This window comes from Arvicanthis niloticus, chromosome 8 (genome assembly GCF_011762505.2).
Source record: "Arvicanthis niloticus isolate mArvNil1 chromosome 8, mArvNil1.pat.X, whole genome shotgun sequence".
Classification (NCBI taxonomy): Eukaryota; Metazoa; Chordata; class Mammalia; order Rodentia; family Muridae; genus Arvicanthis; species Arvicanthis niloticus.
This window is the reverse complement of record NC_047665.1, coordinates 86508065-86528469: the sequence shown is the minus strand read 5'-3', so window position 1 is coordinate 86528469 and position 20405 is coordinate 86508065. Positions and strand designations below refer to the sequence as shown.

The 20405-nt window shown below is 49.0% G+C and overlaps 3 protein-coding genes across 7 annotated transcripts in view; 2 read left to right on the top strand and 1 right to left on the bottom strand.

The window, feature by feature from the left end:
- The window catches only part of Carm1 (coactivator associated arginine methyltransferase 1), a 44376-nt gene extending 32113 nt beyond the window's left edge, over positions 1 to 12263 (top strand). The window contains exons 5-16 of one of the 3 annotated variants that reach the window (XM_034511139.2): positions 513 to 623; positions 1571 to 1748; positions 4174 to 4264; positions 4485 to 4566; positions 8994 to 9079; positions 9259 to 9348; positions 9685 to 9822; positions 9909 to 9998; positions 10072 to 10184; positions 10287 to 10364; positions 10636 to 10704; positions 10834 to 12263. In XM_034511139.2, the coding sequence (XP_034367030.1) occupies positions 513 to 623; positions 1571 to 1748; positions 4174 to 4264; positions 4485 to 4566; positions 8994 to 9079; positions 9259 to 9348; positions 9685 to 9822; positions 9909 to 9998; positions 10072 to 10184; positions 10287 to 10364; positions 10636 to 10704; positions 10834 to 10973 (1266 nt within the window). In that variant the 3' untranslated portion in view covers positions 10974 to 12263. Of the gene's footprint in view, positions 1 to 512; positions 624 to 1570; positions 1749 to 4173; positions 4265 to 4484; positions 4567 to 8993; positions 9080 to 9258; positions 9349 to 9684; positions 9823 to 9908; positions 9999 to 10071; positions 10185 to 10286; positions 10365 to 10635 lie in introns of all 3 variants that reach the window. The other 2 variants (XM_034511138.2, XM_034511140.2) reach the window with 2 other exon arrangements.
- On the bottom strand, positions 11459 to 15695 carry Yipf2 (Yip1 domain family member 2). 3 transcript variants are annotated; one of them, XM_034511142.2, is made up of 10 exons: positions 15614 to 15695; positions 15408 to 15468; positions 14924 to 15078; positions 14765 to 14845; positions 14243 to 14330; positions 13148 to 13264; positions 12903 to 13069; positions 12640 to 12822; positions 12431 to 12556; positions 11459 to 12354 (listed from the first exon to the last, which is right to left on the bottom strand). In XM_034511142.2, exons 2-9 carry the CDS (start codon positions 15436 to 15438, stop codon positions 12443 to 12445), a joined length of 936 nt encoding a protein of 311 aa, XP_034367033.1. In that variant the 5' UTR covers positions 15439 to 15468; positions 15614 to 15695; the 3' UTR covers positions 11459 to 12354; positions 12431 to 12442. The 3 variants fall into 3 exon arrangements, with proteins under 3 accessions (XP_034367033.1, XP_034367035.1, XP_076795895.1); XM_034511144.2 differs by having other exon boundaries at positions 12431 to 12541; XM_076939780.1 differs by lacking the exon at positions 15614 to 15695 and having other exon boundaries at positions 15408 to 15548.
- On the top strand, positions 15437 to 18761 carry Timm29 (translocase of inner mitochondrial membrane 29). Its single transcript, XM_034511145.2, has 2 exons — positions 15437 to 15959; positions 16039 to 18761. Exons 1-2 carry the CDS (start codon positions 15437 to 15439, stop codon positions 16725 to 16727), a joined length of 1212 nt encoding a protein of 403 aa, XP_034367036.2. The 3' UTR covers positions 16728 to 18761.
- The last annotated feature ends 1644 nt before the right edge of the window (positions 18762 to 20405 follow it).

Sequence of the window (20405 nt, the reverse complement as noted above, 5' to 3'; positions counted from 1 at the left end):
CTCAGTGCTGGGTTAAAGGCATCTGCCACTATACAGGCATGATTGTTGTTTTCTTTTTTCTTTTCTTTTTGTAGTAATTAAAACTTTAAAAATGTTTTCAAAGTACATGTATTTATTTGAGTATGTGTGTATAGAAATGAGAAGACAGCACCATTTGGGTCCCAGAGTTGGGAGCTCAAGTTATTGGACTTAACAGCAAGTGCAGTTTCCCATTTAAGATTTATTTTTATTGTACTTATTTTATTATGTGTATGAGTGCTTGTGTGTATGTGTATCATGTGCATTCAGTGCCTGTGGAGGCCAGAAGAGGGCATCGATCTCCTGGAACTGCAGTTATAGATGCTTGTTAAGCTGTGAGTGCCAGGAATTAATCCTGGGTCCTCTGCAAGAGTAACCATCTCTCCAGCCCTCTTGTTAATACATAGTAGTTCTGCTGTCACTTATTGTCTTGATGAACAGTGTGGTGATTGGCTTATCTGTAGCCTCATATACCATTTCCTCCATTTCCTCAGATCGTTCTAGATGTGGGCTGTGGCTCTGGAATCCTGTCATTTTTTGCTGCTCAAGCAGGAGCCAGGAAAATTTACGCAGTGGAAGCCAGCACCATGGCTCAGCATGCAGAGGTCAGTGTTCTGCGAGAGTTCAAGCCCTTCCTTCTCATTTGTATCCATTGAGAGCCCCCAGGAAACCTGGGGACATCACTGCTGTTCTTTGTCTCTAGAACCTAGTGGTCACTGGTGGGGTGGGGCTGGGGGCTGCACTAAGACTATGGTAGCAAATCAACAATGACTAGCCAGGCGTCTAGAAGGATACACTAAGGGCCAAAGTGGCAACAGAACAGTCCCCTGGTGGGAATTCTGGTCATACACCTAAACTGTCCTGAGAATTAGCCTGTCTGAGCACCATAACATCCTGTGTAGGTGACAACAGGATTTTGTTTTGTCATCTTGCCACTCCACCTCCCTTTTTTTTTTTCATGGAAAACTTCATTTTCAAGTTGAGAATTGAAAAGCTGCAGAGGAATGGACACTGTGCTTTCTTATCCCTAGCTCTCTACCAGTCGGTCCTTTACCAGACAAAGAGTCTCCTAGGTCCTTCCTGCTGATCTGTGGATACACACACGAGCTTGGCTTTCATAGCCTACGTGTCATAGAAACGGGCACTACCGGCTTGCTCTTATGTATTTCCTGGAGCTATGCACCTTACTGCAGTTCCCTCACAGAGCTTCAGTGCTAGTTCAGTCTCTTCTGAGACTGCCTCTTCTTTCTTGTAACATGTCAGCCCCACACGTCATTCCTACTAGGCCCATTATATGTGAAAAACAAGTTGTCAGAACTAGGCTCCAGCTCTAGGGGTCAGCACTTCCCCCAGCAGGAGAGACACTGGTGCCTGAGAGAGCTGGGCCTCAGGAGCTCTTCCCCCATAGTTATGAGGTCCACATACTGGTAAGGCAGAGCGGAGGGTGGGGGTACAACTCACACCAGGTATGAGCAGAGACCATTGGTGAGCTGAAGGGTTGTGAAGGGCCTGTGCCAAGCAAGCACAGGGAGCCTTCTCCCACCTCCTACAGGTCCTGGTGAAGAGTAACAATCTGACAGACCGCATCGTGGTCATCCCTGGCAAAGTAGAGGAGGTCTCACTGCCTGAGCAAGTGGACATTATCATCTCAGAGCCCATGGGCTACATGCTCTTCAACGAACGTATGCTTGAGAGCTACCTCCATGCCAAAAAGTACCTGAAGCCCAGTGGTGAGTGTCCCATGCTCAGGAACATTAAACAGTGGATCTAAGACTTTCAACCAGAGCCATTGGCCCCCATGGGCAAGGCCCCACTGCTACCAGCAGCCAATGGGTGGCTTTGTGTCCTATTTATCTGTCGGTGATCTCTATCCAGAGAGTTAGGGGTTTTCCCTGCTTCGTGTCCCAACCCTACCTGTTGGCTATGGCTTCTAGAGCCCCAGATACCAAACAAGAGTCCACTCACCCCACCAGGCATTGACAAGCCCACTGTAGACCCAGAGAAAGCATCTGACACCTCTTGTGTATGCTTGCCATAGAGCTGCCTCTAAAAGGACAGAAATGGGAGTCCAGGGATGGGCTGGAACTCAGGTCTGTCACTGGTGCTATCCCAAGGGTTGTTAATCCCCAAACTGGAAACCTTGTCCATAGCAGTGTGGCAAGCCTGCTTCCCTAAGAGCTAGAAAGTGGGCAAGTGGGGGTGTGTATAAGCCTGAGGGTACACACATACATAATGATGTGTGTACATCTGTGTGTGGTGGTCACATGGAGGTGTATGCTTATGGGTGTGTGTTCTTGTGTGAGGGTTTGTGGATGGTGAGAGTCTATAGGTAGTCTAGGTATGTTTGTGTATATTTGAGGGTGTAGGGTATATGATGGTTTACAGGTGTTTCAGGATGTGTTTACCGTGTTAACGGTCTGAGGGTGGTAGGTGTGTGTATGAAGGTATGGGATCTCAGGGTAAATGGGCAGGTAGGAGTGCACTGAAGATGTGATGTGTGTGTGTGTGTGTGTGTGTGTGTGTGTGTGTGTGTGTGTGTGGTATATACCTGTGTGTAGGTGTATGTACATGTATCGAGGCACATAGATATGTGTCATTTCCCTGTCCATGTTTCTGGCTAACCTGTCCATACCTCTGTTTGTGTGCCTGCACAAGTGGCATGTTTACACCTACCAATCCATATTGGATCTGTACTCTGCTCTGAACATAGTAGCACACTCATTTTTCTGATGAGGTCTGGAATGTGTCTGTCATTTTTTTCAGGTATGGATGTGTGTGTGTGTGTGTGTGTGTGAGAGAGAGAGAGAGAGAGAGAGAGAGAGAGAGAGAGAGAGCGAGAGCTCAGTGACCCTGCTCTAGCAGTAGTTTCGGGTAGAGCAGGTGGTGTTGGCAGTCTTAGTGAATATATGACTCCATGACTTCCCTGCCTTGGAACCAACGTTGGCTCAGTTTCGTTAGCTAGGAGGTGGCCACAATTCTCCATGTCAGTGTGCGACTCAGGCTGCGCAGCAGCTGTCTTGGGTCTTCTTTTTCTCCCCTTTGGCTCTATGACGTCAAAGCCTTGAGGTGGCTTTCAAACCCTCAGAAGCCCCTGTGAGGATTAAAGGTAGCATTCTGACACACAGGAGCCAGAAACGGGTTCCTTACATGCTGTCCCATCTACCTCTGACATACCGTTGGCCACATTTGAGTATTCTCATCTAATGTGAATTGGGAGGACCTCTAGACCATGCCAACTCCCTGAAAAGCTGGGGAGGGAGGCCCATCTGTAGGCCATGTTTTCATTTATATCTACTTCTTATTGCTGCTAACTTAGTCCCATTTGCTTGCTCATGAATCTCAGAGGAGGACCCTCTACTTATATTTCAGTCACTTACTAAACCTGGTGTTTGATCCAGAACCTGAACAGCCCTGGCTGAGGTGATACAGCTAAACCCCCAAACAGCCTAGGGTTTCCTCTCACTCTGTTTGGAGCAGACCAGGCATGCTGGACACCAAGAGGCTCTAGTAGGCTCCTTCTTGCTTCTCAGTGTTGGCGCTGGAACGTAGGATTAGGCCCACTCACTTCCTGGAATGGATGAGGACCAGTGTGATGCAAGCAAATATACTGATGACCATGGGAACTGGTAGTAGATGAATGAACCCTAGTGAACTGAGCCAGGTGCCTTGTTTCTAAATAGGGAAATTTTGAACTGATATGTGAATCATGGCTGAAAATCAAAAGCACTACAGAAAAAAGCCTCTGCCCTATCAGAAATAGGTGGAAGCTGGCTGAGTCAGGAGTTGAAGGCCTGCCTGGGATACATGAGACCTTATTCTCCCTTCTTTCTACCACCTTCCCCCAAAGCCACTGCAGAGGGAAAAAAAGGATTATATTTGATAGATTAACTCAAAGTTACCAAGTTGCATCCCCAGCACCACAAAACAAAGCAATGAGCCATCTTTGGTTGTATTCTGGCTATGCTACACTTCACATACTTTAAGAGGCCATGGACAAACAATGCTGTTCACTGTAGCATGCATGCATGTGTGTGAGTGGATGGGTGGCTGGCTGGGTGGGTCCATGATTGGAGATCTCAAGGTCCTGGAAGCTCTACACAGCCTTACAGGATGGATTGTCCTGACAACAGCACTCTTCCCTGCTCCCAATTCTAGGAAACATGTTCCCCACCATTGGTGACGTCCACCTCGCACCCTTCACCGATGAACAGCTCTACATGGAGCAGTTCACCAAAGCCAACTTCTGGTGAGTGTGTGTCCCAGGTATGGCCAGGCCATGGAGCCTGCCTGCTTAGGGATGGGCCCAAACCTCTGCTGGGCCCTGTCGTTCCTCTTTTTTCTCCTCGGCCTCAGTAGGATCTGAAGGACATGGGCTAGACAAGGGCCAGCTAATAAAGAAAGCAAGTAGTTCCACCTGTTTTTCTTACTGCTAGTGACCTTGTGGGTGGGGTTGGGGATCTCCACAGGTACCAGCCATCTTTCCATGGAGTGGACCTGTCGGCCCTCCGAGGCGCCGCTGTGGATGAGTACTTCCGGCAACCTGTGGTGGTGAGTAGCGTGTACAGGGCACTGCTGGACTGAGGAGGTTCAGGCTTCACCATGGCCTCATGCAAGCTCTGGAATCTGGAAACCCCTGCTTCTCTCAGGACTCACTCACTGTATAAAGCACATGCAACTGCAGGCTGGCTTTGTAGCGAACACGCTTGATTGGATTGAGACATAGACCCATGGTTCAATATCAAGAACAAGAATCTACAAAAGCGGCTGTGCGGTGGTGGCGCACACCTTTAATCCCAGCACTTGGGAGGCAGAGGCAGGTGGATTTCTGAGTTCGAGGCTAGCCTGGTCTACAGAGTGAGTTCCAGGACAGTCAGGGCTACACAGAGAAACCCTGTCTCAAAAAACCAAAAACCAAAAAAAAAAAAAAAATCTACAAAAGCTTTGTGGTCCACACTTATAACCTCTGAATGTAGATGGAGGCATGGGATCAGGAGATCAAAGATGGATGAGGAATGGTTCAGCAATTACAAGCACCTACTGCTCTTGCAGAGGACCTGATACTGGATCCCATCACCCACATCAGATTGCTCACAGTGGCCTGTAACTCCAGCTCCATGGGCCTCTGAGTGCACCTGCACTCAAGTGAGCACACACACACACACACACACACACACACACACACACAGAGAGAAATGAGATTAAGGAGAAAAAAAAATTGTTTTAGGGAGATGTCTCTGGTAAAAGGCACTGGCTGTTCTTCCAGAAGACACCAGCAGATGTTGGTTCAATTCCTAGCATTAATGGCAGCTCACAGCCATTTGGAATGGGGATCCATAATGGGGCACCAGACACTTATGTGGTGTATAGACATTGTCCAGATAAAATACCCACAAATATAAGAGTAAGTATTGCCTGCGTTTATGTCTATGTGCTACATGTATGCGGTGCTCACAGAGGCTAGGAGACGGCGTGGGATCCCCTGGGACTGGAGTTCTAGGGGTTGTGAGTCTCCATGTGAGTGCTAAGAATTGAACCCAAGTCCTCTGAGAACAGCCACTGAGCTACCTCTCCAGACCTATAAAAGAGTTTTGATAGTGATTGATTTTAAAGAATAAAAGTAAAGAGTGCTAGTGGTCTTGTAGAGGACATGCTTTGTTGCCAGCATCCATATGGCGGTTCCAATTCCTGGGGATCAGATGCTTGCCTCTGGCATCCCCAGGCACTGAATGTACATCATATACTTATGTGCAGGGAAAACACGAAATAAAAAGAAGTAAATTGGAGGCTAGAGAGATGACTTATCAGTTATGAGCACATTTTGCTCTTACAAAGGATCTAGGTTCAGTTCCTAGCACCCCCATGGTGGCTCACAGTCATCTGAAACTCCAGCTCTAGGGATTTGAATTACATACTCATACATAAATATATCTAAAACAAATAAAAGTTCAAAAGTTAAATGATATTAATAAATTTAAGAAAAATAACAAATTGTATTTATTTGAGACAAGCTCTCAGCCCTAGCCGACCTGAAACTCAGAAATTTACCTGCACCAAGAAAAACAAACGTTAAACAGCAAGAGCCCCTGGTGGCACAGCACCCTCCTGTAGAAGCACTGATTGTTTTTCAAAAAGCCTGACACCAGGGGCTGGAGAGTTGGCTCAATGGATAAAATCACTGGTTGCTCTTCCAGATGACCCAGATTCAATTCCTAGTACCCACGTGACAGCTTATAACTGACTATGACTCCATTCTAGGGGGTTGTACACCTTTTTCTGGTCTCCAAGGTTACCAGACAGGAAAAACAACCATACTCATAAAACAACAGGAATTCTATAAAGTCCACACTCAAATGTGTGCTTACAGGTGCATATTTTTAAACTTTACCTCAGTATAGCATAATTGGTATACTACTGTGCCTTCATTTGTCATCAAAGAACATGTACTGATAATACTTCAGACCTTGCTCAAAGTCTAGTGTGTGGTCTTTGAATGGATTTCAGTTGGGTGTGGTGGAATATACCTTTAACCCAGTACTTGGGAAGACAGGCAGGAGGATCTGAGTTCATAGCCTGGTCTACATAATGAATCGCAGGGCAACCAGACTACATAATGAAATCCTATCTTTTAAAAGAAAGAAAGAAACAAACAAACAAACAAACAAACAAACAAGAAAAAGAAGTCAGTCCAGAGCCGGGCAGTGATGATGCACGCCTTTAATCCCAGCACTCGGGAGGCAGAGGCAGGCTGATTTCTGAGTTCAGTTCTTAGTACAGCCATATGTCCATGTCAATTAGGTTATATTTGTTAATTACCTTGATCAGGAGTCATCGTCTCCTTTGAGGCTGAGTCTCACTCTGAAGACCTCAGTTGTCCTTGAAATCATAAAGATCTGTCCACATGCCTGACCTCACTACTAATTCTTCCTAATGTGTAACTGATTGTGAATCTTAGTTTTTTGTTGTTTTGGCATTATTTTGATGAGGATATTTTTTTTCATTTCAGCCTGATCGTTTGTTTCATATATTTTAAAACTGTTGTATTACATGCACACAGGTGTAGAATCAAAATATCCTGTTGGGTTACTCTTTTTCTTACTATGGAACCTTTGTATTATCATTTGCCTTAAAGTCTGCTTTTACCCAGTAAGAGTTGTGCCTCTTCTATTCTACTGTGAACCCACTGTGGCCTTACTACTTAAGGAAACAACATACATACATACATACATACATACATACATACATACATACATACATACAAAGTAAGTTTCTGTGGGTTTGGGTTTTTTTTTTTTTCCCAAAGCAGGGTTTTTCTTTGTAGCCCTGGCTGTTCTAGAACTTGTTCTGTAGACCAGGCCTTGAACTCAGAGATCTACCTGCCTCTGCCTCCTGAGTGCATGAAAGTCTTTTCATTCCAGTGCTTAGCCATTTAAAGATTATTCAGGCTCCCTGGCCCCTTAATGTCTTCCCTTCTATTTCACTAGTCTGAGAAACTCTAGTCGGAATGCAACTTCTGATTCTCTTCTAGGATCTAGTTGTATGTGCAGTAGTCAGTCAGTCACCTCCCACTGCACTCTAGCCTCCAGGTCCCGTTACCCGTGTGTGTCACCACATCTGGAAGATGAGTCTCCAACTCTATCTTCCATTTATTCCCCATTTTAATATTTTCAAGTGCTCAGTCTTCCAGTTCCCTTCTCTTCACTGTTCTATTTGCTCTTTAGCTTTCTCTTCTATTGTTTTAAATGGGAGTCTCACTAACTTTGACCTGGAACTCACTCTGTGTAGCCCAGACTGGCCTTAAACTTTCACCTCGGAATCCCAAATGTCAGAGTACGCACATGTGTCACTGACGCTGAATTCATCTTTTACTTAGGCTTTTTAAATTTTTGTGTGTTGCTTGGCAACATGTATATGCATTCCAAGGATTAAACTTAAGTAGCAGGCCTCTGTATGCAGCAGGTGCCGTTACCTGCTGAACCAGCTGAGTGGCCCTTTTGGTTCTTTGAAACAGGGTTTCACTGTGTAGCCCTGTCTGGCTTAGAACTCACTATAAAGTCAAGGCTGGCCTCAAACTCAAAAATGGACATGGCTCTGCTTCCAGAGTGCTAGGATTAAAGGTACTGAGACACTGGGCCAGGCTCCTAGTTTTGTTCTCTAAATGAGATCTTCACATATTGCTTAACCTAGGTCCAGATGAGTATGTGCCACCACTTGCTGAGTAGGTAGGAACTTATGTGTTGCCACTCTGGTTTTACCACCATCCTAAAGTTGCTAAGGCTCAGTGTAGAGTGCATGTCTCGATGTATGAGGCCCAGGGTTCAGTCTCTTTAACAGTAAAAAAAGACGACTACCCTGTCTTACTGCACATACCTGGAATCCCAGTACTCAGGACACTGTGGCAAGGTAACCAAGAGGATGAGGCCTGAGTGGGAAGACAGTTCAGTTGCTAAAGTGCTTATTGCTATGCAAACTTGAGGACCTGTGCACAGCTCCCAGAACCTCTTTATATGTATGGGTGTTTGCTTCTATCACTATTATGCCTAGAGTCCAAGAAGGTCATAAGAAGGTCATCAGTTCCCCTGGAACTGGAGTTACAGAAGCTGTGAGCTGCCATGTGGACACTGAGGATTGAACCTGGGTCCTCTAGAAGAGCAGCCAGTGATTTTAACTACTGAGCTGTATCTTCAGCACTGCCAGTCAGCCTCCTGTTTCTCTGTAGCCCTGGCTGGCCTGGAACTCACTATATAGACCAGGTGGACTTCAACCTGCCTGTTAGTATGACATTTTGAGGAGTGTAGTTTAATTTACTGTTCTTGGTGTTTGTACCTAATGAGAATGGCAAACAGGTTATAGCAAGATAGCAGAAGTTAGTGCCATTGTCAGGCCTGGGGGATGGGGAAGGGCATTGAGTCTCTCCCCTTCTTCTGTGGCATTTGCAACATAATGGTCATATCTGGGTCATATCTGTCATCTTACAGGACACATTTGACATCCGGATCCTGATGGCCAAATCTGTCAAGTATACGGTGAACTTCTTAGAAGCCAAAGAAGGCGATTTGCACAGGTAGCCTTCATCCCCTGAGCACCACGGCCACTGCTACCCACCCCCGCACACCATTCTCTTCACAGTCATGTACTGTCAACTCCCTGGTCACTCATGGTCAGCTGCTGTCCTCCTGCCACCCCTCCCACTTTCCTGTTAGGTTGGCCTTCTACAGCAAGCCCATGCCCTTTGCCTTGCAGGATAGAAATCCCATTCAAATTCCACATGCTGCATTCAGGGCTGGTCCATGGCTTGGCCTTCTGGTTCGATGTTGCATTCATTGGCTCCATGTAAGTATGGCACTGCTGGGACTCCTTGTACCTATGGCCTCTAGGCTTGGCTATGTCATAACTCCTTAAGTTCTTCTCATCTAAAACCCAGGAAGAACATGGTGGGAGGGGGTTGTTGCCATTTCCTCAGCAGCTACCTGTTCCTTAAGTGCGTTTGTCTCAGTATATGGGTGTCAGGGTGAGTAGGGACCATGCACCTAGAGTACAGCCAGTCTTAGCCCTGAGACCCCAGAGGACCATTCAGGGAAGGCCCTTGGGGATGGTGTCAAGGTGTGTGGGGTAGTAGCACAAGTGGTCATGCCAACTCAATGAAATGTATTCATCTCTTCTTGACAGAATGACCGTGTGGCTATCCACAGCCCCAACAGAGCCCCTGACCCACTGGTACCAGGTCCGGTGCCTCTTCCAGTCACCGTTGTTTGCCAAGGCCGGGGACACGCTCTCAGGGACATGTCTGCTTATTGCCAACAAAAGGTGCACCCTGCCACCCATCTAGGGCTGGGCAGGCACAGGGGTCTACCAGCCCAGCTGCCTCACAGCCACCCTCTCTATTCCCCCAGACAGAGCTATGACATCAGTATTGTGGCACAGGTGGACCAGACAGGCTCCAAATCCAGTAACCTGCTGGATCTAAAGAACCCCTTCTTCAGGTAGTGCAGTGTTTTTGTGGGGAGAGGGCACCGGGAGTCCCACAGCCCTGCCCACAGTTAATCTCTGCCATAGGTACACAGGTACAACCCCATCACCCCCACCTGGTTCACACTACACGTCTCCCTCCGAGAACATGTGGAACACGGGAAGCACCTACAATCTCAGCAGCGGGGTGGCTGTGGCTGGTGAGTCTGAATATTTCCAGACATGGCTAGAGGCCCTTGGTGGCAGCATGGACCCCAAGTCCCCAGAGCCTGCCCCACCCCTAACACCTACTTTCTGGTTAGGAATGCCTACTGCCTATGACCTGAGCAGTGTTATTGCCGGCGGCTCCAGTGTGGGTCACAACAACCTGATTCCCTTAGGTGAGTGTCCCCTGGGGTCTATGGCATGGCAGGGGAGGATTGGGATGTGCCAGTGGCCAGTTAAACCAGTGCTTGGTTCTTTGCCACCACTGTCGCTGTCGTGGTCACTTCTTCCTCTTCCTTGGGGACTCTAGCCCTGTGTGTCTCTTTACTTTCACCTATCACCACTCCACCTGCCCTTCCCACACCATCCATGAAAGTGGAGTGGGCCAGGCAGGCTGGGGGCGGTGACATCTCCCTCCCTCCCTCTTTCCTCCCTGTCGCTGCGCAGCCAACACAGGGATTGTCAATCACACCCACTCCCGGATGGGCTCCATAATGAGCACGGGCATTGTCCAAGGTAACAGGGTAGCGGGGCCGTGGGCGGGGGACTTCCCGCCTGGCCTGCGCACACGTTCAAGCTTCCAGTGGGGGCCAGGCAGGCTCAGGGGTCATGCTGGCTCCTCAGTGCCCATGACCTGCCCCACAGGCTCCTCAGGTGCCCAGGGAGGCGGCGGTAGCTCCAGTGCTCACTATGCAGTCAACAACCAGTTCACCATGGGTGGCCCTGCCATCTCTATGGCCTCGCCCATGTCCATCCCGACCAACACCATGCACTATGGGAGTTAGGTGCCTCCAGCCTCGACAGCACTGCGCACTGACAGCACCAGGAAACCAAATGAAGTCCAGGCCCGGCACAGCCAGTGGCTGTCCCCCTTGTTCTGGAGAAGCGTGAACACCCGGTCACAGCCCTCTTTGCTATGGGAACTTGGACATTTTTTTACACGATGTCGCCGCTGCCCTCAAGTACCCCCAGCCCAACCTCTGGTCCCAAGCGCGTGTTGCTGCCATACTTTACATGAGATCCTGGGGCAGCCCTCATCCTGTTCTGTACTCTCCACTCTGACCTGGCTTTGACATCTGCTGGAAGAGGCAAGTCCTCCCCCCACCCTTACAGCTGCACCTGACCAGGCAGGAGGAGGCCAGCAGCTGCCACCACAGATCTGGCAGCACCCAATCCCACAACCCGTCCTTGCACCTCCCCTCACCTGGGGTAGCAGCACAGCCAGCTGGACCTCTCCTTCAACTACAAGGCCACATGGTCACCATGGGCGTGACATGCTGCTTTTTTTAATTTTATTTTTTTACGAAAAGAACCAGTGTCAACCCACAGACCCTCTGAGAAACCCGGCTGGCCGGGCCAAGCCAGCAGCCCCTGTCCCTAGGCCCAGAGGTTCTAGGTGAGGGGTGGCCCTGCCGAGCCTTCAGGGCAGGCGCAGCCCCCTCCCACCAAAGGGTTCACCTCAAACTTGAATGTACAAACCACCCAGCTGTCCAAAGGCCTAGCCCCTGCTTTCTGCTACTGTCCTGTCCTGAGCCCTGAAGGTCCCTCCTCCATCAAAAGCTGGAACAGGCAGCCCAGAGTGAGTCACTGTGGGCTACTGGGGCAGACAAGAAACCTCAAAGATCTGTCACAGAAGGAAGGCATCCTCTCCTGATAGCTAACATAGGCCTGTGTGTTCCCTCCACATTCATGTTCCAATTACTCCTCTCTCAAGACAGCATCCCTGGGAAGGGGCCTAGTAGGGACCTCCCCAGACAAAAAGGAAAGCAAACAAGGAAGGATGATTAATAAGCACAGGCAGTTTCCCCTGTTCCCTCACCCTAGAGTCCCCACCTCAATGGCCACAGCTCAGGCTGGGCCTTTGCCTGCCACAGGTACCCCTTGGCAAAGGCTGGAGCTGCTCTGTGCCACCCCCCTGACCTTTCAGGGAATCAGAGGGTCCTCAGGTGGCTGGGAAAACAGGCTCTCTCCTGTCCATCAGTAATATTCCCTGCTCGGCTGCCCCTCCCCACCTTTATATAAATTCTCTGGATCACCTTTGCATAGAAAATAAAAGTGTTTGCTTTGTAAGAAAAGCCTGCAAAACAGCAGGGTAGTCTCCAGGGTCCAAGAATCCTCCAGTCTTCATACAGAGGGCAGGACAAGTAGTTTTCCCGTGAGTTTGGCCTGAAAAAGAGAGACTCCTAGGAATGGTCCCAGGAGGAAGGGGCACCCTCAGCCAAAACAGAGACTGGTCCCTCACCTGTGAGCCTTCCTAGAAAGTCGTCATGGGCTTCACTGAACTGGGCAGCAGGACATTGGGAGATACAGGTGTGGCTTGGGGTGCTGGTACCACATGGTCCAGAGGCAGTGGCTGGAAGAAGTACAGCTGCAGAGAGATCTCAGAATGAAAGTACAGTTGGGTGGCAGAACCCCACTCCACAGCTCTGGTGAAGACCACCTGGAACCTACCTTACAGCCTAGAGCCAAGAGAGCATGAAGCAGCACCACAGTAGACAGTAGTGCAGCAGCCACCAGCCGTGTGTCCTCTCGGACAATAGGCCACAGTGTGAACACCAGCCCGGCAGCGGACAGGGACAGGGACAGGGCTCCAAAGAGCCACTGTAGCCACTGCACTGGGATAAGCCACAGGACCTAATGTGACAAGTATAGCTGGTGACCATATTGGTGGGCCATGTAGCTCCCAGCAGTCCCCAGGGCCAAGCCACACTCACCACAGTGGGGATGAAGACAAAGAGTGAATAGCCATAGACACAGACAGTCTCCAAGAAGGTGTACAGCCCCATGCGCTCTCTCATGCCCTGGCGCCACCGGAGGAAGCCCCACAGTGCCAGCGGCACTAGCCACGCATAGCAGTAGATGGTGATGCCTGCTATAGTCACTAGGGATGCAATGTGGGCAGTCAATGCATACCCTTGAACCCTGGCATCCGGGAACTGAGCCCACCCACCCTGCTTACCCTTGTGGAACTGGGGACTGTAGTGAATGGAGGGATCTCGTCTCTGTGCAAGCACCAAAGTGAGATTGCCAGTAACTGCCAGGACAAAGGCCAGGGTAGCACAGATCCAGAAGGGGCCTGCAAAGTGAGACATGGAGTTCCAGGTACGCTCCTTCTGGAAAAGCTACCTATGTGCTAAATCAAGTATCCTAAGACCCCTAGACTCCATTTGACTCTCCAGGTCACTGCTGACAAGTGCTGTACCTGGGCTCATCCTGTCTTTCTGGAAATATCTTCCAAATGCCTCTTTTCTCTGACAAAATTTTCTACAGGTAGAACAGGCTTGGTGGTTCTCCACTGTGGGCAGGATCTTGTCCAGAGGCTTCATGCATTCCACCTTTATGTGTCCACTCCAAAATTGCCCCAGGGCCCTGGATTCACATGCTTTTTTTCTGAACTTGACATGTGTGACCTGGGCCTCAAAACACTTGGTCTGCTCCTCATACCTGTCCAGCTTTTCTAGTCCACCCATGGCAATTCTGTTAGTGGACTGTGTAGAAAGCTACCCTGGCCTTTCTCACTCCTCTAGGCTGTAGGGCAGACTAAAACCAAGCAATCCTCACAGCCTCCATTGTAATGTCTGTGCCCTGCCTGCTCTTGTTGTCTTCTACCCTCACTTTCCAGTGACAGAGGAGATCCTGAAAATACTTCAGTAAGATCCCTTCGCACCACTCTATGGGACCTGTGCATTCATCCCCCACTCATGACTTCCCAGCTCCTCCTTCCACTGCAATGACATTTGCCACCATGCAGCTCAGTTGTTTCCACCATGGCACCTAGAAGCTTTCCGGGTCCTCTTCTAAGCCTTTCACCACCAATGCCAGCATGATTCATTTGCTTACCCTACTCAAGGACCTTCCTGACTTCCCTATACCAGACAACAGTGCCATTCTTCCTGAGTTAGCCAGAGCTACCACTTTCTGCTTCCCATCTTTGTGTCTCCTCGACTAAACACAAGTTTTGCTCTTTGTGCATGACTGTCCTCTCAGGGCCTGGCACAGTCCCATGTTGAGTGAATACACCACTGATTCAAACACACACACACACCCCACTTACCATATAGGTCAGGATGATTTCTAAGGTGGTGCCGCACAAAATTGTGGCCAGGATGGGGCAGCAGAGAGCCTTTGATCCTGTCCAAGACCTGGAGAGCAAAGCCCAAGGTCCAGAATGAGATTCCTGGCATTCTGAGAGGCATTCACTATCTTGCCAGCACATCCTACCTGAACAAGCTTGGACATGTCACCACTATGAAGGTGGATTTCAGGCCTGCCACCTTGCTCTCAGCTTCTTGCAGCCTCTCCTCCCAGTCAAAGTAAGGACAGTCCCTAAGTTCTGGATGGTCTCCCTCTTACATCTCCAGGATGTACCCTCTCAGTGGACCTGGTTTATTATTAGAGGCTGGCCTGATTGGGAAACATACTGGCTTTAAGACACACACCCATCTACATCTACTTTGTAACCCAGCTTTTGCCTTTCAGCCCCACCATACCCATCCCATCCAAATTCAGTTCCCAAGTATAGTGGCTGAGCCCCAAGAAATTCTCAAGTTCTCACCATCAATGTCCCATGGCTCACCTGGGAGGTGTCCACATCAAAAAAGCTCTGATAGTAGTCAAACGTCCAGAATCTGGGCTGTGGCTTTTCTTCCCGTAGAAGCTATAAGACAAAGACTTTCAGACCCTGACTCAGCCAGGGTAAGGACAGAGGCAGAGCCTTGGGGTTTAGGAGACTCACTGATGTCTTGTCATCTTCTTCCTCCCCTACTTCTGCTCCATAGCCAATGTCTGAACCTACAGTCACAGCCACGTGATCTCGGGAGGTCAGCCCAGCACTTTGACTAGTGGTAGCTGCATCTGGCATCTCTGCCAGATTTGTGGCTTCCTCGAACTCTACGGAGAGGGAATATGGGCATAGGTGTTTGGAGTCTGAAATTTTCTTTGGCCCAGTGTTTATTCATCTACTGGGACTATGGCTGCTTCACCGCCCTCCCCTAATGGCTGAGTTTCTTCAGTTTTGATACATAGGTAGGTTTATTCGTCTACTAAGATGGGGTTCAATTTAGGTCCTGTGCAGAGTTGGAGGCTGTGACGTGCCTTTTGAGTTCATGGAAGGAGCAGGAGTTGAGCGCAAGGATGAACCTGAGGTCTGGGACCCAGCAGCCTGAGGTTCTAGCCTAGGACAGGAGTAGGAGCTCTGATTACTTCCGGGCTCTACTCACCTTGGAAGACCAGTTCGTCAGCCGCTGCCATGATTCTTTGGAGGTATCACCGCATCGCACTCTGTGGACAGAACCGCATCAGTCCCACAGCCCTCCCCAAGACTGACACTTCCGTCTGGACTCCTAAATGGAGCCTAACACACGAAGTGCGAAATGAAGCTTCAGCTCCAAGCCAGGTCCCTGCAGATGCACCCCACCTTCCTCACCTGAGGCTACCTAAGCTGGCGTGGCTCTTGCTCCGTGCGCGTGCGCGTCGCCCGCCTACCCGTCAGAGCCCACCCTTCTCGACGCAACGGCAACATCCGGCACTAGGTCCGTCTCCTACTGTCTTCCAGTGGGAAACTACTTCCTGTATCTTGCGCTTGCGCAGGATCTCCTCTCCGTACTTTTACTTTCCGACACTGTATATTTCCACTCGGCTGAGGAGCCGCCCGAAAACGATGGTGACAGCAGCTCTTAAGAGATTCTGGTCCCGTGGGCGCAGTGAAGCGGGAGGAGAGGCAAGTGGTGCCACGACCGCGGTGGTTAAGCCAGGGGTGTGGACGCGACTGGGTGAGTAGTGGCAGAAGGCTGCAAGGTGGGTGGCCCGAGTGGCTGAATCATTGTCACCGCGGCGCTTCTTTCCCCTCAGGCACCTGGGCCGGCGCACTGCTTCGGGATTACGCCGAGGCGTGCGGAGACGCAGCGGCTGCGGCGCGAGCTCGACCGGGCCGCGCGGCGGTGTACATGGGACTGCTGGGCGGTGCTGCTGCATGTTGCGCCTTGGCACCCAGCGAGGCGGCATTCGAGGAGGCTTTGCTTGATGCATCGGGTTCTCTCTTGCTGTTGGCGCCGGCCACACGCAACCGCCACTCGGAAGCGTTCTTGCAGCGCCTGCTGTGGCTGAGGGGCCGCGGGCGGCTGCGTCACGTGAACCTGGGGTTCTGCTCGCTGATTTACGAAGCGCCCTTCGACTCACAGGCCAGCCTCTACCAGGCCCGCTGCCGCTACCTGCAGCCACGCTGGGTCGACTTTCCCGGCCGGGTCCTCGACGTGGGGTTCGTGGGCCGCTGGTGGATCCTGGAGAATCGCATGCATGATTGCGACATCAATGACGACGAGTTTCTCCACCTGCCTGCGCACCTCCGCGTCGTCGGGCCTCACCAGTTGCACTCTGAGGCCAATGAGAGGCTGTTTGAGGAGAAGTACAAGCCGATCATACTCACCGACGATCAAGTGGACCAGGCGCTGTGGGAGGAGCAGGTGCTACAGAAGGAGAAAAAGGATAGGCTAGCTTTGAGCGAAGCTGATTCACTGGTTCAGTCCGATGTTTCCAGATGAAACCGAAGGCTGCCCCCAGGTCACCAGGCGCAGGCAAACTGTTGGCCACGGATGGTGCAGTTGGTGAGATGTATAGAGAGAAAATACCTTCATTGTGATTTTGTGCGAAGTCCTAACTTTTTCCTGTTAGCCGAAGCAATTGGGAGCCTTGCTGGTCTTAGAGGTACAGAAAAGCTGAAGAACTGCTCTTGAATATGGAGAAGAGTTGAAGCATTTGACCTTATTATGCTTATCGCCCCCGGAACCACTAGTAAGGAACCTGTGCTGTTGTAGCTATTGCACCTGGGGATGTATTTCAAGGGTAGAGCATTTGTCTAGCATGCCTGGGTTCCTGGCTTGCATTTCCAGCACTGCAAAAACAGAACAAAAAATGGGCTTTTGGTTTTGGGGTTTTTGTTTATTTGGTTGGTTTTTGAGAATGTGACTCCCATATGCCCAGTCTGGCCCTGACTCCTGCATCAGCTCTAGTGCACCACAGTGTACTCTGCCCATGCATTTGTCCTGTTCATGGATGGGGCTACAAAGACGTCCTGATTGCCAGTGACTCCCAAGATCCTAAGACCAATCCCCCAAACCCTCTTTTAGTAGTGTATATCTGTGAATTTTTTTGAGGAAGGTCTGGCTGTATTGCCCAGGCTAGTCTAAGAGTACTGACTGTTCCTCCCTTTAGAGAACCTTGATTCAGTTCTCAACAGCCTGATCTGTAACTCTAGTTCAGGAAATCTAACGTTCTCTTTTGGATTCCTTGGGTACTCGGCAGTCACATGGTGGTGCACAGACAAAAACACCCACGCACGTATTTTCACGTATTTTAAAAATCCTCCTAAATCGCCTCCCAAGATTGGGACTAGTCATGTGCCAGTGTGCCTAACCTCAGATTTTTCTTTTTCAGTTGTAGCTGAAATCTATGTGTTTGAAGTTTGTTTTTGTTGTAGGTTTTTTTGGTTTGTTTGTTACACTGGCTTTCCCAGAACTGGCTATGAAGAACAATCTGCCCTTAAACTCAGATTTGTCTGCTTCTCAAATTGGATGTTTTTGGTTTGGTTTGTTTCTGAGAAGTGGTCTCACAGCCCAGACCAACCTCAAACTCACTGCATAGCAAAGGATGACTGAATAATGGATCCTCTTGCCTGCATTCCACAAGTGAAGTGAAATGTTTCTGTTGTGTGGTTTTTATTGTTGTTGGGTACTTGGGCTAGACATTAAATCCAGGAGCTTGTGCATACTCAGCAAGCACTGTCCCCCAGTCCTTGGGGTGTTTTGTTTTGCCTGATGGTCTCCTTATGTAGTCCTTGAGGACCTCTGACCTCGTTTGTCTTAACTAGTAATATTGTATATTACTGTCAGTGCAGAAGACAGACACAGAGGCCTTGTCTTAACTAGTAACGTTGTATATTACCTTACCATCAGTGCAGAAGACAGACACAGAGGCCTTGTCTTAACTAGTAACGTTGTATATTACCTTACCATCAGTGCAGAAGACACACAGAGGCCTTGTCTTAACTAGTAACATTGTATATTACCATCAGTGCAGAAGACAGTCTTAACTAGTAACATTGTATATTACCATCAGTGCAGAAGACAGACACAGAGGCCTTGTCTTAACTAGTGACTTTGTATATTACTGTCAGTGCAGAAGACAGACACAGAGGCAAACAGATTTTACTGTATATGCGTGTTGCAGCAATTGCAAGTGTGGTAGAAGGCTGGACCATGTTCTCATCTGAGAGCTTCCGTGGAGTCATATATCATTATACTGCAGGGAGCCTGGAAACGGTTGGAAAGGAACAGGGTGGGGCACATGGGTTGGACCTTTCAAGCTAAAATCTTAGGGAAGCAAAACTACCCATGTCAGGTGGACTGTGACTCGTCATTAAAAGCAGGAGATGAAGTAGTCATCTTGGTCACGAGTTTGTTTATGGTGGGAGGGCTTCACACAGACTAAGGATGTGCTGTACACTGCGCTATTTCCCGTCCTGGTGGTGTGATTCTGTGTTTTGCCTCTTTCATTCATTATCAGATATATTGAAAGTACACTGGTTGTTTTTATTTGTTTGGTTTTTCAACACTGGCTTTTTGGAGACCTGGCTATCCAAGAGCTCAAGAGACCCCCCCTAGTCTTAGCTCCCTAAGTGGGAGGATTAAGGGCATGTGCCACCACCTCCTGCGTACAGTAGGTCTTTAGTCCAAGTATTCTGGCCAGATGATGATGTTAATTCATGTCTTCTGGATTGGTCAAGTGGCTCAGCAGGGGAAGACATTCAGCCAAGCCAACCACCAGAGTGGAACTCAGGAACTCAGGTGAAAAAGAAAGAACTAACTCCTCTAAGTTGTCCTGTGAACTTCACACACACAAAATAAGAGGTAATACGGGTTCCAAAAAAAAAAAAAAAAATCCACATCTGAATTACATTTTAATTAATGTATATTAGTAGTGGCTCATAATAAGATTCACTAAAGTATTTTCTTATGTGTACATAAAATATTTTTATTCACTCTTTATTACCATTTCTTGCAATCCACTCCCATTTATATGCTTCCTCTTTTCCCAGTTAGCACCAGTGTGTGTGTGTGTGTGTGTGTGTGTGTGTGTGTGTGTGTGTGTGAGAGAGAGAGAGAGAGAGAGAGAGAGTGTGAGAGAGAGAGAGTCTGTCTGTCTGTCTGTCTGTCTGTCTCTATGTAATCCTGGCTGGCCTAGAATGATATAGATCAGGCTGGCTCTGAGCTAACCTAGAACTAGCCTTTACCTTCCTAGAGTCAGCATTTACTTCTATTTGTATGGTTTTGTGTGTGGATTACAGCCTCATGGAAACTTTTCCAGTGACTGGAAATATACCACTGAGGGAATTTCTTTCCCTCCCTCCCTCCCTCCCTCCCTCCCTCCCTCCCTCCGTCCCTCCCTCCCTCCCTCCCTTTCTCCCTTCCTCTTTCCTTCTCTTCTTTCCTCCCTCCCTTCCTTTAGCAACTGTTACTGACATACAAATCCCAATAGAGGGGAGGGCCCTTCCAGTCTTGTGGAGATCTTGTACAGGCGATCACAAACACTGTTGTGAGTTCAAGAGTACAACAGCTAGGGCCTGTAAGAAGGTTCTGTTCAAAAGGCACTTCAATGCCGTAAACCTTGATGGCCCAAGTCTGACCCTCAAGACCCACTTGATGGGTGGGAAGAGAAAATTCCACCAGATTATTTAAGTACAACAGCAGGATCATGCTTGAGAGTTAGTGTTTCGTACCACTCTCCATTTCTTCCAGCTCTTCTGTTTGTCTGTCCTTTCTTCCAGTGTTCCCTCAGCCTTGTAGGGGATAACCAAGATGTCATGCATCTCAATTTTAAAGAGAGGGAGAAAAACCAACGTTCAGGTAAGGAAGATGGCTTAGCGGGTGAACTATAAGCATGTGGCCCTGAATTGAGGTAGCCATACCCACATGCAGAACAGGGCATGCCTTCACACAGTCAAGCCCAACACTGAGGGCACCAAGACAGGTAAACATGAAGAGCTTCCTGCCAACCGGTCCAGCTCAAGTCAAGTTCAGTGAGAGATCCTGTCTCCAAGAAAGAGGTTTGGGGACAGACTGGACAGATACCTTTGATCCCAGCATTCCTGGAGGCTGATATAAGTGGGCTTATATCTGAGTTGAAGGCCAGCTGGTCTACATAGTGAGACCTTCTCTTTGAGA

What these genes read in the sequence shown, in the direction of transcription:
- Timm29 (XM_034511145.2), top strand. Translation starts at nt 15,437, where the DNA reads ATGATTCTTTGGAGGTATCACCGCATCGCACTCTGTGGACAGAACCGC. An exon ending in AGGGGTGTGGACGCGACTGG is followed by an intron (nt 15,960 to 16,038) that starts GTGAGTAGTGGC and finishes CTTTCCCCTCAG; the next exon opens with GCACCTGGGCCGGCGCACTG.
- Yipf2 (XM_034511142.2), bottom strand. Translation starts at nt 15,438, where the DNA reads ATGGCAGCGGCTGACGAACTGGTCTTCCAAG. An exon ending in AAGAAGATGACAAGACATCA is followed by an intron (nt 14,846 to 14,923) that starts GTGAGTCTCCTA and finishes TTTGTCTTATAG; the next exon opens with CTTCTACGGGAAGAAAAGCC. An exon ending in TTGTCTTCATCCCCACTGTG is followed by an intron (nt 12,823 to 12,902) that starts GTGAGTGTGGCT and finishes TTGTCACATTAG; the next exon opens with GTCCTGTGGCTTATCCCAGT.